At 37.8% G+C, this 17870-nt stretch overlaps 1 protein-coding gene across 4 annotated transcripts in view; it reads left to right on the forward strand.

Moving 5' to 3' along the window:
- The window catches only part of LOC104586087 (ARM repeat superfamily protein), an 83272-nt gene that overhangs the window by 34913 nt on the left and 30489 nt on the right, over positions 1-17870 (forward strand). For all 4 annotated transcript variants that reach the window (XM_010243204.2, XM_010243205.3, XM_088886687.1 and 1 more), the window contains 7 exons: positions 859-1067; positions 1172-1368; positions 1484-1776; positions 7034-7183; positions 7282-7629; positions 14054-14203; positions 14473-14548. In XM_010243204.2, coding sequence (XP_010241506.1) covers positions 859-1067; positions 1172-1368; positions 1484-1776; positions 7034-7183; positions 7282-7629; positions 14054-14203; positions 14473-14548 — 1423 coding nt within the window. The remainder of the gene's footprint in view (positions 1-858; positions 1068-1171; positions 1369-1483; positions 1777-7033; positions 7184-7281; positions 7630-14053; positions 14204-14472; positions 14549-17870) is intronic.

Below are 17870 nucleotides of genomic sequence, written 5' to 3' on the forward strand. Positions count from 1 at the left end.
TTCAGGTCCATGGCTAATGGTGTGGTTGAAATCCTATGGTTGAAATCACTATTTGTGGAGTTGGGTATTGCTTATGAGAAGCCCTTAATGTTGTATTGTGATAATCAGGCTGCTATTAATATAGCTCATAATCCGGTACAGCATGACAAAACTAAGCATATTGAAGTAGATTGACATTTTGTCAGAGAAAGGGTTTCATCTCAAGAAGTGTGTCTTCCATATATCACCTCCAGCATGCAGCTTGCAGTCTTCTCACCAAGGCTGTTCCAAGGAAGAAGTTAGAGGCAGATCTATGCAAGTTGGGAATGACAAATATCTATTCCCAACTTGAGGGAGAGTGTAGAGAACACTGATGTGGTCCCCACAGTGTTCGTATGGCAGCAATATTTCTGTTAGATATGTCAGTGTTAGTTGGTAGTTATTTCAGCTTATTATTAGTTATTTCTTATTCTATTTGCCATGTAAGCAATAAGGACAATTCAGCCCTTTTACAGTTAGCCAATAGTTATATAAATACTATGAGAGGGTCGGCAGAAATTATGACCTTCTCTCTCTCTTTTCTGAAACTCTCTTCGTGTACTTCTTCTCTTCCTCTCCTCTTATTCTCTTCAAATTTTCATCCTTTTTTTCTTTTTTACTTCAAGACTGATTGTAGTCTAGATCGACTACTCACTGCTCATCAACTAATTCTGCTGGACCATGTTTACGATATTTGTTAACTGGTCACTTCAATTGTTAGTTGTTTTCAGAAGTTCCTGTCTTCATTATACTAGATATACGGTATGAGGTTTTATATTCATGGATTATGGATTATAGAATACTAAAAAACCATGCTTCTTTCGTTTTACACTTGTACAGATTATTTCAGTGGTTTTGGATAATTACATGGTGCTCCAAATAAACTCAGAAAATAGCAAGCAACATTTAGAGAACTCTCAGCTCCAAGATCAGTGGGTTCAGGAAGTTCTCAAAGCACAAGATCACTGTTCATCTTTCCCAGATATCAGTAAGAAGGTTCCTCGATTGCCAGATGTCATGAATACCAAACCTGAATTGGATCCCACAGTGTAAAACTCGTTTATCACTAATTATGGTTTCTATTAACTCATTTTCAAATAATATCTGCCATTTGTGTTAAATTGCCCTTTTGTTTCATTTGTTAATTTAACAGAGATGTTTCCAAAAGCCCCACTTATTGGTCAAGGGTTTGCTTGCACAATATGGCTGGACTAGCAAAGGAGGCAACTACAGTGCGGCGTGTGCTTGATCCCCTTTTCCGCAATTTTGATACTGGGAATAATTGGTCCCCAAAGAAAGGGTTTGCCTGTTCTGTTTTATCAGATTTGCAATCTTTGATGGAAAAGTCAGGTAACTTTTGAGCTCGAAATTCAAAGGGTAACATATTAATATTATTGTATCATAATTAACTAGCTTGTCTAAGTTCTCATTGTTACCTTTACTGATTTTGGTCCTTAACATACAGGACAGAACACCCATCTTTTGTTATCTATCTTGGTGAAACACTTGGATCACAAAAATGTCATCAGAAAGCCTAGTATGCAGATTGAAATTGTTGATGTCATCATTTATCTTGCACAACATGTAAAGATGCAGTCCTCAGTTGCAATTATTGGTGCAATAACTGACCTGATAAAACATTTACGAAAATGCATGCAATGTTCATCTGAAGCATCAAACCCTGGGGATGAAACAAATAAGTGGAACACTGCTTTTTGTTCTGCACTAGAAGAATGCCTGATAGAGCTCTCAAAAAAGGTTTAGAATTTCTTACGCTATACTTTTTCTGTGTTTTCGTTCTTTATTCTGTTTTACATGCATGATCCATCCTAACAAGTGCATTCTGATCATTCAGTCCATGTGCCACCATTTGGACAGGTCATAATTCAAGAATTATGTTAATCTTCTTTGATAACCATCTTTTAAAGTGAAAAGGAAATTGCAGTGCAAGAAAGTAGGAGGCTATTTCACTATGAAGAAAAAAAATACATTGGATAGTTAAGAATGAAAGTTTGGGTGCTCCTAGAGGTGTAAAGTGGGCCGTGCCAGGCCGACACAGCTCGGCCCGTAGGCGGCCCGCGGGGGCACTGCATTGCCTTTGTAACACTGCGAGGGATGGAAACAGAAGAGATAACAAAAATATAAGCACAATAGGAATTTGAAAGAGCATCAAATTGTGATAGGATATTTTCTATCACTAACTATCCTATCACATAGTTAGCGATAGGATACTTTCTACATGTCTTCTTCCCTTTTCAAATGACAATAGGAAGATTAAGGTTAGAATCAATAATAGGATTGCCAGGAGGTTCAAGATTACCTGAGTCCGAGGAATTAGGTTGTGATGGGCATTCTGCTTCAGGAGCCACCCTCTTACTGTGCTTGATGAAAAACTGCTGCTAGGACCGAGGTCACTACACAGGAGGAGGAGGAGGAGGAGGAGAAGGAATAGAGGTAGGAAGAGAGGAAGGAATAGAGGTAGGAATAGGAAGGCAGAAGGGAGTCCGATCTTCACTTGCATTCTCCCCAGGAAGAGAAGGACGGGGTGACTGGAAAAAGGAAGAGGATTCCAAAAAGGTAACACCCTTAGAGACATATCTCTTGCCAAAGAGAGCATGAAAGCATCTATAGCCTTTCTGGACTGGAGAGTAACCAAGGAATACACACTTAACTGATTTAGGATCAAACTTGCGCCGGGAAGGACTCATATCATGAACAAAACAAACACAACCAAAGACCTTAAGGGGTAGATTAAAAGGAGGTTCATCAGGGAAGAGTAGTTGATGAGGAGAATGAAGGTTAAGGACCCTTAACGGGAGTCTGTTAATGAGATATACAACTGTCTCAACAGCATCACCCCAGAAATGAGTCGGAACATGAGTTTGGAACAATAAGCCTCGAACAACTTCAACCACATGCCTATTTTTTCTTTCAGCCACCCCATTTTGTTGTGGAGTAGGACTACATGAACTTTGGTGAATAGTGCCCCTGTCTTCAAGAAATCTATGCAAGTGATGTTCAAAGTATTCCTTGGCATTGTCAGATCTTATTATCTTAAGTCTTTTATCAAATTGTGTCTCGACCATATTCATGAAGTTTTGAACAATCATAGGAACTTCATCTCTACTTTTCATCAAATAAAGCCACGTATACCGACTGTAGTCATCAATGAAGAGAATGAAATATCTGTACCCCGCATACAAGGGGCAGCATATGGGCTCCAGACATCAGTATGGATCAAGTGGAAAGCAACATTACTTCTTTTACTGCTTGCAAAATATGTTTTTCTACATTGTTTGTATAAATGGAAAACTCCACATTCAAAATTCAATTTGGACACAAAATCAAATAAGTTTGGAAACAAAAACTTGACAGAATTGACAGACATATGACCAAGGCGACAATGCCATAATTTCAAGACTCATTTTCTCATTGGAACAAGACTCAGTCTGGCTTAACAATCCCTGCTCTGAAGGTCCATCCAGGAGGTAGACTCCATCCACTTCATGCCCACTTCCAATTGTCTTCCCCATGCTCAGGTCCTGAAGGCATACTAGTTATATGGGCACTGGCCCCAGAGTCTACAATCAATGGGCTAAAGGAGGTGGAACAAGCAAGTGCAGTACCTGTCTTAGTATATGAACTAGATAGATTACTAAGTCCAGAACTAGATGAGGAGGATGTACCACCCTTCTTTAGCTGCAACAATATATTCCTGAGTTTGTCCATCACACCAGAGGAGTTAAGCATATCCGAGGGCTGAGCATCATTACCGACTGTAGCCAAGTGAGCATTGCCCTTCTTCCCGATTTTGTACTTCTTCGGCTTTGGATGAGGATTGAGCTTCCAACACCTTTCTTTAGTGTGTCTTGGCTTCTTGCAGTACTCACAAATAACATCATCGACCTTCTCTGCAATGAGATGTTTGCTAGTATTTTGCTTGGGTTGTGATGACATAAAGGTAGAATGATCACTCATAGAGGATTGCATCATGGCGGTTCTTCGACTTTCTTCCCCTTGTACAAGAGAGTAAGCAATAGTAAGAGAGACAACGCCTGCACTAAGAATGCATTGCCTGGTGAAATCAAACTCTGGGTTTAAGCCTGCCAAAAAATCAAAGACTCTATTCTCCTCTATGTACTTCCGATACTGCTCACCATCTTCAGGGTCCTTCCAAACTAGAGATTTCAAGTGATCCATTTCTTCCCAAATAGACTGTAGAGAAGAGAAATACATAGCAACAGATCTCTCCCCTTGACGCACTGCAAGCTTCCCTCCGTAGCTGATACACTCTAGCAGTATTGTTAACTTGGGAATAAGTAGCAACCACCCTATCCCAAATATCCTTAGCAGATGGAAGAAACATGTAATTTCGGGCAATATGAGGTTGCATTGAGCAAATCAACCATGACATAACAAGGGAGTTGTTCTGTTCCCACCTTGAAAATTTCGGGTCTTCAGGACTCGGCTTCACTTCCCTTCCTGTGATGAATCCCAGTTTACCCTTCTTAGTAATGGTAAGTTTAGCAGACTGAGAACACTCTAAAAAATTAGTTCCATCCAGTTTAACAGTAGTTATCATACCACTGGAAATATCTACAGTTCCCGGGAGCACACTGGGAACCATCTGAAAATCCTTCGATGATTCCATATTCTAGCAAGACACCTTTTCACCAACCAAAAAGGACCCCCAACACTTTAACTGAGGTTCCAGATCCAAAAACCAAGTTACCACACGGTTAAGAACCAATGGAAGCTTGAAAAAACTAGGTTGGTGGCAAAATAGAAGGAGAAAAATATCTCCCAAAAATCACACAGTGCTCAGAAAATTACGGGACCACTTCTCGTCAATCCCAAATTGAAAAATGACCTGAATGGTCTAGGTTTTACAGCAGAAAAATATCATTAAACCTGCTGTACATGGCTCGACATCAGATCTGGAATTTCTGCGATTTTTTCCTTAAAACATCCACCGAAAATCATAGAAGCTTCATATGATGACAAGTGTCATACCAAAATTTTTCTAAAATCAGGGCGAATCAAACTGTGCTGGTTTCATAGACTACCACCGGTACCTGTACGGATTGTTGACATCATCTGGCGGCGGTCTGACATCAGCAGTTCGCCTCTGGGTAGGAGATCAGCAGAGAACAACTCCCAGATGCTTCTACCCGCTCTGATACCAAGTTGTAGAAACTAGGGTTTCAAGAGAGAGGAAGAAGAGAAGAGAAGAAGAAGAAGAAGGGGAAGAAGAGAGCAAGTGTCGAGGTGTGTGTTTTTCATTGTTCACACCCTCAAAAGAGTACATTATAGTCTGAGAAAATAATAATTACAAGAAGGGTGCCCAAATACTGAGAAAGTATAAGAAAGGAGAAAAAACCAAAAACACCCCTGTCTAGCCATTCTCAACACTCATGTTTCCTCTAACCTTCAATTGGTAGATATCTTCACAAAAGCTATGACAAGGGCTAAGCATACTTTTCTTATTGGCTAATTGATGCCAGTTCCCTTGCATCACTTTGAGGGGAAGTGTAGAGACTGGGAAGGTTAAAGTTGTAATTTTACTTTTCTTGTTGTACATATTCTTTTATTCTTTTCTTATGCACTTATACTTCTTGCAACAGAAGGATAGAATTGTCCTTTTATTTCACTTTAATATAAATATCTTTTCTCTTGGTGTGGTTGTTCAACTGACACACCACAATATTCATTCTCTTATTCAAACTGCACTGACAGAAACTATTTTTTTTCTATAAATGAAACTTGAAACTATGTTTTTCACAGAACTTTCATGAATACACAACAGATGACATAAAATAATTAATGAAGTTAGTAAAATTTTTGTAACAGGTAAATAGTAATGTTGAAGAATCTGTGATATCACCTACTCTAAGAACATGGGCAGTATTCATTAGGTGGGTCAGGATGGTATCAGTTAAGACCATATAAGGTTGGAGTTGTTTCAGTGGTTCTAGTTTACTAAGTTGGATTGGGTTGAGATATTTGCAATGAAAAATTAGTGAAAATTTTGTAACAGATGACATAGTGGCATTGAAGAATCTATAAATGTAACTTTCACTAAGAACATGGGTACTGTTCATTGTGGTAGGTCAGAATGATATTGTTTAAGTCCATATAGGTTTGGGATGAGTTTGGTAGTTCTAGTTTAAGTTGAATCAGGTCCAGTAGCAAGTGCCTTGAAGTTGTGCTCAGGTTGAAGCAAATCCATGCTGAAATGGATCTGTTTACATCCCCAATTGGATACATTTTTATAGCCTCTTGCCAAATTTCTATTAAACCTTGGCATGGATTCCCATGTTGGTTATATAAATATGATTAGATACATGCACGAGATGTAGCAACAAAAGGGACAAGAGGGGTAGAAAGGTAAAACAAAAAAAACCCTTGTCTGTGGATTTCCAGGAAAGGCCCAAAATGCTTCAAATATACAGGAGAAACCGAATAACAAGCATGCCTCGGAACAAAAACATTAACATAAGCACAGAAATTCCCCCTTCTCCCTAGAGAAAAGCACAAACTAGCACCCACGTGGAACCTCTCTTCAGAAAAGTGAAAAATACCCCAAACAACAGAAGAAAACTAGTACTATTCCTAATTTCCAGTCATCCATTCCACCCTAATAGCTCCTCCACCTACCCCATTACACCCCAGGAAGATCTTTAATCCCCCTCCCCCTGCTAATTACTGCTCCCTCTCCCTTTCACTTCTCCCCTCCATTTGTCCTCTTTGACAGTTTAATCTCCTGATCTTTCCCAAGGTGAGAAAGCAAGCAACCAGTGCTTCAGTGTTGCACACATCCCCAGTCCCCACTCATTATATTTGATGAGATGGCTCCATCCTTCAAAGGGTCATATAATGAAATTGGTCTCTCAATTTGTTTCTGATTGTAGGATAATTTAACTGAAGCTTCTTCGTGTTATATCTTCTACTTATCATATGAATGCAAATATCATGGCCTAGAACTTGCATAAAAGATTGAAATTGTAATTAACAGGTGGGAGATGTGGGACCAATTCTTGATGCAATTACTGTTGTTATGGAGAATATCCCAACTACAACTATTGTGGCTAGAACAACTATCTCTGCTGTCTATCGCGTTGCACAAATAATCTCTTCAATTCCTAATGTGTCATATCACAAGAAGGCAAGTAAACTGTCTTTAGAATGTTTTCTGGTAAAGCAGATTAGAATCTTGTCAAATATGCATGTTGTTGGCAAGATCTCATTTCCTATGTGTTTCAGGCCTTTCCAGAAGCTCTATTTCACCAGTTGCTCTTAGCAATGGCCCACCCAGACCATGAAACAAGAGTTGGAGCCCACCACATCTTTTCTGCTGTGCTCATGCCACAATTGGTTTATCCTTGCTCAGATCTTAACAAATCAACTTCAGTAGATCTCTCGCAGGTAAAGAGTGGAAGATTCTCCATGCAGGGTGAAGGACAGGATGAAGTGGATTACAAGGATGAAGCATTGAGTGAGGGAGGAGAACAATTGAGTGTGGATTTAAAACGTCATACTGTTTGTCCATCCCTTAGTCAGCCTCACAGCTTCAAGCTTTCTCCTTCATTTACCATAACAAAAGGAAAAGAAGTATGCAATTCTAACCCTTAGTTTTGGTACTCAACTAAAGATTCACATGCACCAACAGTGATAATTTTGTGATGTTAATAACATAATATGTGTATAGAATTAATTGAATTATAGTAGTAATTTTTAAATATTTCTTTATGCTTTTCTTATGAAGAAGGTGGCTTCATGGCCCTCATCATTTATTATATAAATGTGATTCTAACCTGAATATTAGCTAATTGAGATCCAAAATTAAACAAATTGCAAAGAAAACTTCTCCGCTATTCTCTAATAAAATGTGATTCTAACCTGAATATTAGCTAATTGAGATCCAAAATTAAACAAATTGCAAAGAAAACTTCTCCGCTATTCTCTAATAAAATGCATGATTACCTTGTTGTGTTTAGTATGATCATGTGTTGTATGGTTTTGCACAATATTTATTGTTGCCTGGTTATCACAATAAATCTTCATTACCATCAAAGGTAACCCCTAACTCAACAAAGTTTTTAACCACAATATATCTAACATCCCGTTAGCCATAACTCTATACTCGGCCTTTGCTGTGGACCTAACAACTATGGACTACATTTTACTCCATGAAAAAATATTACTGCCTAAGTAGGTTTGACACCTTGAGGTAGACCATTTATCACCCATGAATTCTGTCCAATTAGTCTAAATATAAGCCTTAATTCTAAGATGGCCATGATGAGAATAAAGGGGTTATTTTCCAAGAGTTCATTTTAAATAGCATAAGATCCTATCAACTACAACTACATGGGTGAATTCCAGAGTAATGCATGTATTGAATGATCACATTGATGGAATATGAGAATCTGGTTGAATAAGACAAAGATAAGTTTTCTCACTAGCCTTTAGTACATACTGTGAGTGTGAGCAGACCTAATCAACTAAAGGTAGAATTATAGATATGCCCCTATTAAGAGATCTCAGCTGCTACCCTGTTTTATTAATTCATTAACTAAAGGTAGAATTATAGATATGCCCCTATTAAGTAATAAAGAAATAAGGAAAGAGACAAAAGCCCAACTCCTGTCACTTTAAGAATAACAGAAACGTAAAGCAGAAGGCTAACTTTTAATACATATCCTTTTCTTACCCCAAATAACCATCTTCAAAACATAGCTTGTAATTAGGATCAATAGGAGTCTCTCTTAGCTCCTAACTTACCTTTATCCTTGAGAAGATCAAGGATATGTCCTTGTGAAATAAAGATGCCCTTTTGGTATCTAGCAACCTTGATCCTTAAGAAATATTTGATATTTTAAGATTTTAATATCGAACTCTCTGCCTAATCATTTTCTGTAACAACAACATCATCTACATAGAACTCTCTGCCTAATCATTTAATAGTAAAAGACTCACAAATTCTGTTTATGAAGAGAGTATTGAAACATGTGTTTTTTTTTTTTTTATCAATAACTAGCAGATTTTATTAAAATTAGAGAGAAAAAGCACAGGTACAAGAAGAGGGAGATAAAAACAATTACAAGATAGCCCAAAACAAAGAATCCCTAAATACCCCTTGTTTAGCTAACCCATCAGCAAAGGAGTTAGCACTTCTTTTAACCCAACTCAACTTCACCTCAATGTTCTTGGTTAACCAACTAAATTTCCTCTTCTCATTGCTGTAGTTCCAAAAATTAGCAGTACCATTTCTCAGCCAATCCACTGCCAGTTTAGAATCGCCTTCTATGACCAAATTGGTGATATTCAGATCAATCGCCCTTTGAGTTCCTTCAATAACAGCTGAAATCTCAGCTTTAAGAGAATCACCCAATCCGATTGGCCCCGAAAAAGAGCAATTATCACTCCCTCCTCATTTCTTAAGACACCCCGAATACCTGATGGACCTGGATTACCCATGCTACTTCCATCAAAATTAAGTTTAACAAAACCACTAGGAGGAGGAGTCCAAGAAGGTAAGGATGTGTCTTTGACCGGAGCTGAACTTGCAATTTCCTTCCAATTTTTGAGCAAATCATCCACTGAAAAGTCTTTAAAAAGAGCCAAAGACTTCAACCAATGAACCACTCTGATCTGAATCAGCTCCAGAATTTTTAGCAGTCTTCTTTCCCTATCTGAGAAAATTCTCCCATTTCTTTCTTCCCAAATAGTCCAGCAAACAGCAGCCCTGAGACATCTCCACATAACTCTTTCTCTTTTTTTCGACCAGCTAAACAAGGAAGGAGCAAAAAGGCTTTATACATCTGGTGGAGGAGACCAACTGCGTCCAAACAAAGATGAACACCACTCCCAAATGTTATTCGTAACAGAGCAGGAAATCCATAAATGGCAACCAGTCTCACCTTCAGCCTTGCATAGAACACACCAGTGGGGAGATAAACAACTCATAGGCCTCTTTCTCTGAAGGAGACCATAAGTGTTAACTCTATCCAGGATTGCTTCCCAACAAAAACTCCCAACCTTCGGAGGAATTGGTTTGCACCAGACTTCCTTCCGAAAAGGGCTGCCCTAACTGACCCAACGGGTGAACTAAGGCTTTGCTTACTAAGGCTTTGAAATAAAAAGCACAAGAAAAAATTCCAGAAGCTGTTAAAGTCCAGACCCTTCTATCTGATTTAGAGGGATCTAACAAAATACCTTCTAGAATATTAAGAAGAGACAAAGTGCTATTCAGTTCTGACTCCCTAACTACTCTTCTTTTTGATGAATAATAATAAGTTTATTGATTCAACAGCAGATTAGAGTGAGTTCATACATCATCCCAACGAGAGGCGCGAGCTGCAGCCCTTCCTTGAAACTTACAAGTAAACTAGGAAAGAAAAACAAGAATCACAACTGAGCCCAAAATAATTCTTCCCTATTTACCCCTTGCTTAGCTAACACATCTGACAAGGTATTTGCTGATCTCCCTAACTACTCTTCTAAGACCCAAGTTCCACCCAAAACCTGAGGAAGCTTGTGAGGGCACCAAGAAACTAGATATAGGCTTATTTTTCAGATTAGACAAGGCAAACAGAGAAGGGAACTGATCCTTCAAAGGAGAATCCCCAATCCAGACTTCTTCCCAAAATTTAATGAGGTTACCGGAGTGCAAATCGTACCTTGTCCATGGAGTGAAGAGAGGCAAGGAAGCTTGAATAGCTTTCCATGGAGAAGCTAAATATGCCAGATCAAGTTTTGGAAGATTTCTTCTCCCCATAAATTTCATTCCGTAATCTACACACTTTTCCTTGGCTTTAAAGGATTGATATACCAGGTAATAGTTCCATGTATACTTGTAAATTTCAAGGTAGCAGTCTTAAGTAAAAAAAAAAAAAAGAAAAGATCTAACTGATATAGATGGCAAGAGAAATGAGCAAACAAAGACAATTGTTGAGAAAGTTTTTTACTTTATTTATGTTGATGTGCCTTTATTTTCGTTGTAATTTTGTTTTTATATTGCTATAGGGGGTATTTTAGTCTTTTTCCTTTTCCTTTTATTGTAAACAATCACCCTAAGTATAAATAGCAACTAAGGCGTCGCCTGCCTAGAACTTTTGGTGCCTTTTCTCATATCTCCTCTCTTCTTTCTTCTTCCTCTCTAAACCAGAAGCGAAGTTGTTTGTTTAATGGCTACTGAAGACTCTGCATCTTCTAGTATTACTTCCTCTCAAGGAAACCTTAATGGAGGGATGGACAACATGAATTGTTTGATGACTATAACTTCCTTTGATGGGCTGAACTATTTGGAGTGGTCCAAGGGATAAAGGGAATTAAGCTGTATGTTACAGAAAAGGGAAAGGCCGGTTACATGAATGGGAAAATTAAAGAACCAACATCTGGTAGAGCTGAACATGATAGATGGGATCAAGAGAATAGTATAGTGATGTCTTGGCTATCGGGCTCCATGCTATCCCATGTAAAAAAAAAAAAAATTCATGTGGACTGATACAACTTGTGAGATTTGGGAACAAGTAAAGTCAACCTACTCAGAATAGGGACATTATGCTAAGACCTGCCAACTCCAAGCAGAGTCATCTACCTATAAGAAAGGGGACCGTAGTTTATCTACATGCTATTTGCACTTACCTCTGATTGGAAGGAACTGGATCACTATCAGACCATTAAGTGGAAGCATGATGAGGATGCTAAAGCTTACAAGAAACTTGTACCTCAGCAGCAAGTGTTTGCCCTTTTGTTTGGGCTCAATCTTATATATGAGCCCCTTCGGGTATATATTTTGGGAAGTAGTGAAATTCCTTCAGTTCAGGAGGTATATGCCTTGGTTCAATCTAATGAAAGCAGAAGAAATCTAATGAATGCTTCTGAGGGGTAGCAACTGATTGCCTTGGAAGCTAGGAGGGGCAACACTTGAGTGAAGAAGAGTGACTCCAAGAAAGGCAATGACAAGGACAAAATGTGGTGTACACATTGCCAACATTGCCAAAGGCATAGGCACACCCAGGAGACTTGTTGGGAGTTGATTGGGAAGCCCAACTAGGCTACCTAGTATCAAAATACCTCAAAAAAGTCTGCTCAGAAGAAATTTACCTATGCAAATATAGTTACTCAATACTCTCAATCAAATAACTCAACTACTGCCACTTCCCAAGAGCACTCTGTTGGTTCTGACTCTAAGGAAGACATCATTAACTCCTTTAGAGATAACCTAGAGTTATATGGCTGGTCCCTTGGACAGATGGATAGGTCAGCTCTTACCCCTTCTACCTCCTTTGCGTCTACATTAGGTTAAAGTGCTTCTAAATTTCATGTGTCTACCTCAGATCTTGATTCACCTTGGATCATTGACTCAGGGGCTTCTAACCATATGATTGGTAGAGGGATAAAGTGAAACTAGCGGATGGATCTTTCTCTACCATTGCTGGTCAAGGATCTATATCCCTTCCCCATGAACTTGTTTTATCTAATACTCTTCATGTTTCTAAACTCCCTTGGGGAGGACGATTGGTAAAGGAAGCATGGTTGATACACCAACATTTTAAACATTTCCTTGAATAATTGATTTAGGTGCTTTTAATCACATGGCAAGACTTTCCCATTGTTTCATTCTTGTACTCTTTATTCTGAGAGAAAAGGTTTCCATTGTTGGACCCACTGTTTCTGTCTCAGGAAAAGGAAACATTAAGATTCCTGATAACCTTTCTTTTTTGTTATCGCTGTACCAAAATTGAATACAAATCTTCTTTGAATTAAAAGCCATACCAAAGCCATTTTTTTCCTAATCATTGTATCTTTTAGGACCTCATGTCTCAAAAAATGATTGCTAGTGCTTGTGAGGTGAATGGGATATATCTGCTCGATGTGCCTGAGCGAAGCCTACACTTGCACCATCTTGCTTCTTATGAGTCTATTCTTTCTGAATTAGTTGATTGTATTCTTTTATCTCTTCGTTGGTTAGGCCATTTTGCCTTTGTCTTTTGTACATTCATTAGTAGTTGATTGTATTCTTATTCTCTGAGTTGTACATTCATTAGTAGTTGGAAGGGGTACTTTTGTCATTGTACATACTTCATATACAAAATGAAAAATTGGACTGCAAACACATCCCTAAGAGGATTGTCATCCCCTCATTCTTTCTTCTTTCTTTCTCCCTCTCTCTCTTTTTCTTGCTACTGATTCACATCAAATATTTGCAGTTTTTATTTAGATTAAATCTCCAATCTGGTTAAGTTTTGTAAGTATTACAGCACCCAGATAAAATTCATTTTGGCAACTAGGGAAAACATCTCCCAAAAATCATCCCACACATGTTAGTATATGCTTTAGCAACAAGCCAAGCTTTGAAGCTCTCTATGGACCAATTAGCCTTATATTTTATACATCTTTTTACAGCCCACATTTTTTTAAAATCTTGTAGAAGTTTCACCTACTCCCAGGTCTGATTTTCACAAGTTCTTCTATCTACTGAGTCATAGCATCCCTCCATTGAGGAGAAGAATTCATTGCTTTGGTAATATTTTTGGAAATAGACATGGAGGAAACAACAAGGAAAGCAGAGATGGAGATAGAGAATAATTGAATAAAGGATAAGAAAATTTGATGTTGATTGAGTACATTGCCTTTTTCCCTTGCATAAGGCAATGCGTATGTTTATGACTACAGTAGTATCAACTAAATTCAGAGGACCATTAGAAAAAAGAATAATTAGAGTTGGCAGAAAGGAATAATACTAATTACCTGGAAAATCTGAACTAACTTAAGAGGAAATACTGTCTTGTTTAATTTTGCAAACCTGAGATTTGTAAGTGGTATTGGAGTTACAATCAAATTAGAACTTCCTATGAGATGTGAAAATAATTATAAAAAGCTAGTAATATTTAAAGAGAAAATTATAGATGGCTAGACCCCTAGACCTAATTGTTCCTTGCACCTAGGTCAGTGTTATAAAGAATCTCTTTTTGTCTAAATTATTAATAATGTTTGACCTGTTGCTGTATATTTGAACTTTCTCCAGGAGCCAACTTCCCTTCGACTAAGTAGTCACCAAGTGGGTCTTTTGCTTTCATCAATTTGGGTTCAAGCAACATCTGCAGAAAACACCCCGGAAAATTTTGAAGCAATGTCTCATACATATAGCCTTGCTTTATTGTTTTCTCAATCCAAGGTGAGGTTTCTTCTGATATTAATTACTTCCAATATGTTAATTCATAAATTTTTAGGTTTTTCTCTGATCAGAAATCTTAAGTGTCAGCTCTAGTTCATCATCCAGTGATATCCCCGATGATCATTCTGCAGACATGTATATAAAATATAGATTATTTTTGTTTATGCTTTTTAATGAAACCCTTTTTTCAGTGTAAACTTTTCCTCTCATAGCATTGTATTTGAAGTCATTCCATGTAATTGCATAATGGATTATCATACTCATGACAGACATCCAGTCATGTGGCTCTTGTTCGGTGTTTCCAGCTGGCGTTCTCACTCAGAAGCATTTCTCTCGAACAGGAAGGTGAAATGAATTGCATGGTTCATGCTTCCTCTTTCACATATTAATATAAAAAAATTGAAAACTAAGTTACTGATTGAGTAAATGTTAAAGATGGTTTATTGGCAAAATAATAGTAAAAATGGTTCGCATGCAGGGTAGTGGTACTAATAATGCCTCTTTACTTCATTGTAGATCGCAAAACTACAATTTATTTCCTGATTTTCTAAAACAATAAAGTGTATTGATATGGATATGAGGTTCATCTGATAGGATCTCTTCTTTTTCTTTGCAAATCTACTAGGTAGGTTAATTGAATGCTGTTTTCCTAAACTTGGTTGATCTCCATTTGTGCCAGTTTACTACAAACTTTATCCATCCATATAATCTATGTAATAATTACCTTAGATTTGAGTCCCTTTGTTACCAAAACAGAAGTTACTTTAGACTTGCATTTTTCCAATATACCATATTGGCAACGTTCATATGCATGCTTTAATATATGCTTGTATATGTACTATGTTTTTTTTTTTTTTTGCTGAATCGCTTTTACAGGAGTATTTGATCAAAATTGAATGGGGGTTCTTTTGTTTTTTCTTTTTCTTTCTTGTAGAACAAAGACAATTAGGGTAGTCTTTTAGAAGGCTGGTGATGGTTTCTAGGTAAATTCCAGGTGTCAAGTGTCAGTGTTTCTTTTTCTCTTTAGGGTTTAAGATGGATTATCATAATAGACACAGAGACACAAGCTTATCTGTATATTTACATGCTTGTGCATGATATAGATTAGACTGCACAAAACATATCCTTGAGAAAATTTTAGAGGTAAATAAAGAAAGGCATATGTGCATATGTTCAAGGTTTTAGAATGACAGTTCTGTTAGAAATGTTGTTGCTTAAAAATAAAAAAATATCAGAAATTTCATGGATCTATTGTAAAAACTCTAAAACATTGTAAATATTAAACTATAAAAGGGTATAAATAATTATATCATCTGAAGTGATAAATATGCTTTTAAAATGATTATACCATTTCAAGACGATCGCTTCCTCCACTTAGAATCAGTATTTTCAAGCTATTATTGACCTATCTGGTCAGTCCGTGCCTGGTTCTGGTCAACCTCTAATCCACCATATTACAAAAAACAATGACTTGGTGATCATGGGTTAACCTGTTCAATGGATTGCCTTTTTTTATTTTTTTAGTCATGATGACATCATGGGTTAACCTGTTGACCTGGATGATTAAACTAGTGACCCATTGACCCAAATGGAAAAGCAACATAATCTCATATTAGGTTTTAAAACATTGCTTAGACTAAATTTAAGGTTTTTAAAAGGAATTTTGACAAAAGAAATAACAAAATTTTGAGTTAACAAGATCAATAATGTTTAAATCCATGGTTACTAAATAATTTGCCTAGATGCTTATTTTGATAAGCTAGAATTCCATCCATAGCTGCTAAATGAGAATTCCTTGTTGCATGCATGTACTTGCTAACAAGAACTGCATAAGAGATGTTAGGTCTAGTCATACACAAGTTGGGCAACCAGTCAACTAACCTCTAATAACCAAGGTTTTTAAAACTGACCTAGAGACCGAACCGGTCAGGGGTCCGGTTCTCAAGTCAAACAATCTGACCGTTCGAACCGAACGGTTGGCTTGTTCGGACAAAAAAATAAAAAAATTTTAAAAAAATAAAAAATAGTCAAAACCGTTGAACGGTTTGAACAATTGAACCATCTGGGTCAGCGGTTTGCTGACCAAATCAACGGTTTTTTGCAAAAATCCGGCTTTGGGAAAAAACAGAACCGGTCACCTGACCGATTCTCAGTTTTTCTGGTCCGACCGTCCGGTCCGGTCCGGTTTTGAAAACCATGCTGATAACCATGACTATCCTCAAGAAAATCTCTCTCAGAAGTCAGAACAACTAATTCTATAATTTTGATCAATATCTACAGGTTTAATTCCCAACTTATTTTTCTCTTTAATATGTTACATATTTGCATTGGGAAGTAAATATCCCATGTTTTGCCCTAGCAACTTCGATGCCCAAGAAATATTGGAGCTCCTCAAGATCCTTAACCTCAAACTCTTGATGCAAAAACAATTTCAACTCATCCACCTTAGTAGGTTCATTACCTATAACCACTATATCATCAATATAAATAATAAGAGCAGTTAACAAATAACCCTTTCTTTTTAGATAGTATGATCCCATTGTCCTTGAATATACTATAACCACATTAGAGCTCCTCTAAGCTTATCAAACAATGCCCTGTGAAACTACTTCAGTCCATATTGTCATTATTCTATGCTAGTGAATGGGACAATGGTGGATTTCTTTCCAGCCACTAGGGGTATAAGACAGGGGGATCCTCTATCTCCCTTTCTACTCACTCTGGTTGTTGTTCTGGGGAGACTGATCCACAGAGCAGATTCTAGGAGCCTCATAAGAGGATGGAGACTTGGAGGGGTGGAAACCCCCTTACCCACTTATAGTTTGCAGATGACATGATTCTGTTTTGTGAAGGAGGAAACTTGAGGTACATTAGGAACATGAAATTGGTGATACAACTCTTTGAGAAAATGTCCAACCTAAAGGTGAATTTTGAGAAAAGTTGTTTAATGGGTGTGAATTTGGAGGATAGAGAGATTAGGGAAAGTGCAAAATAGTTGGGTTGTGAAGTTTCAGGATGGCCATTGAATTACCTAGGGATGCCTTTGGGTGATAACCCAAAGAAAGAGGGTTTCTGGAATCCAGTGGTGGAAAGATTTGAAAAGAGACTTGTCTCTTGGAAGAAGAATCGCCTTTCCCTTGGAGGGAGGATTACACTGATTAGCTACTCTAGCCAACTTATCCATTTATTTCCTATCAGTGTTCAAAATCTCAGCAGAGGTATCTAACAGATTGGAGAAGATGATGAGAGATTTTCTATGGGATCCGAGAGAGGAAAAGAGGGACCATAGGGTGAGTTGGGAGGTGGTGACCAGGAGCAAAAACCTAGGTGGTTTGGGGCTTGGGAATATCAAAAAAAGGAATTTGGCCCTCCTGGGGAAATGGCTGTGGAGATTCCCATTAGAGAAGGAGAGACTATGGGCAAAAGTAGTGGTAAGCATACATGGGCTAGAGCAAAATGGATGGGATGCTGGAATCTGAGCTAGGACCACAAGTGCATCACCTTGGAAAGCCATTCATGATCTGCTTCCAACTTTATCCCCTCTCATCAGGTATGATTTGAACTCAGGTAACTCCATAAAATTCTAGGAACAAACATGGGTGGGGAATGCCCCTCTTAAGGACCTATTTCCTTCCTTGTATGCCCTATCTAACTTGAAGAATGAGCC

The sequence above is a fragment of the Nelumbo nucifera genome, chromosome 1, assembly GCF_055504915.1.
Source record: "Nelumbo nucifera cultivar China Antique chromosome 1, China Antique-T2T, whole genome shotgun sequence".
Classification (NCBI taxonomy): Eukaryota; Viridiplantae; Streptophyta; class Magnoliopsida; order Proteales; family Nelumbonaceae; genus Nelumbo; species Nelumbo nucifera.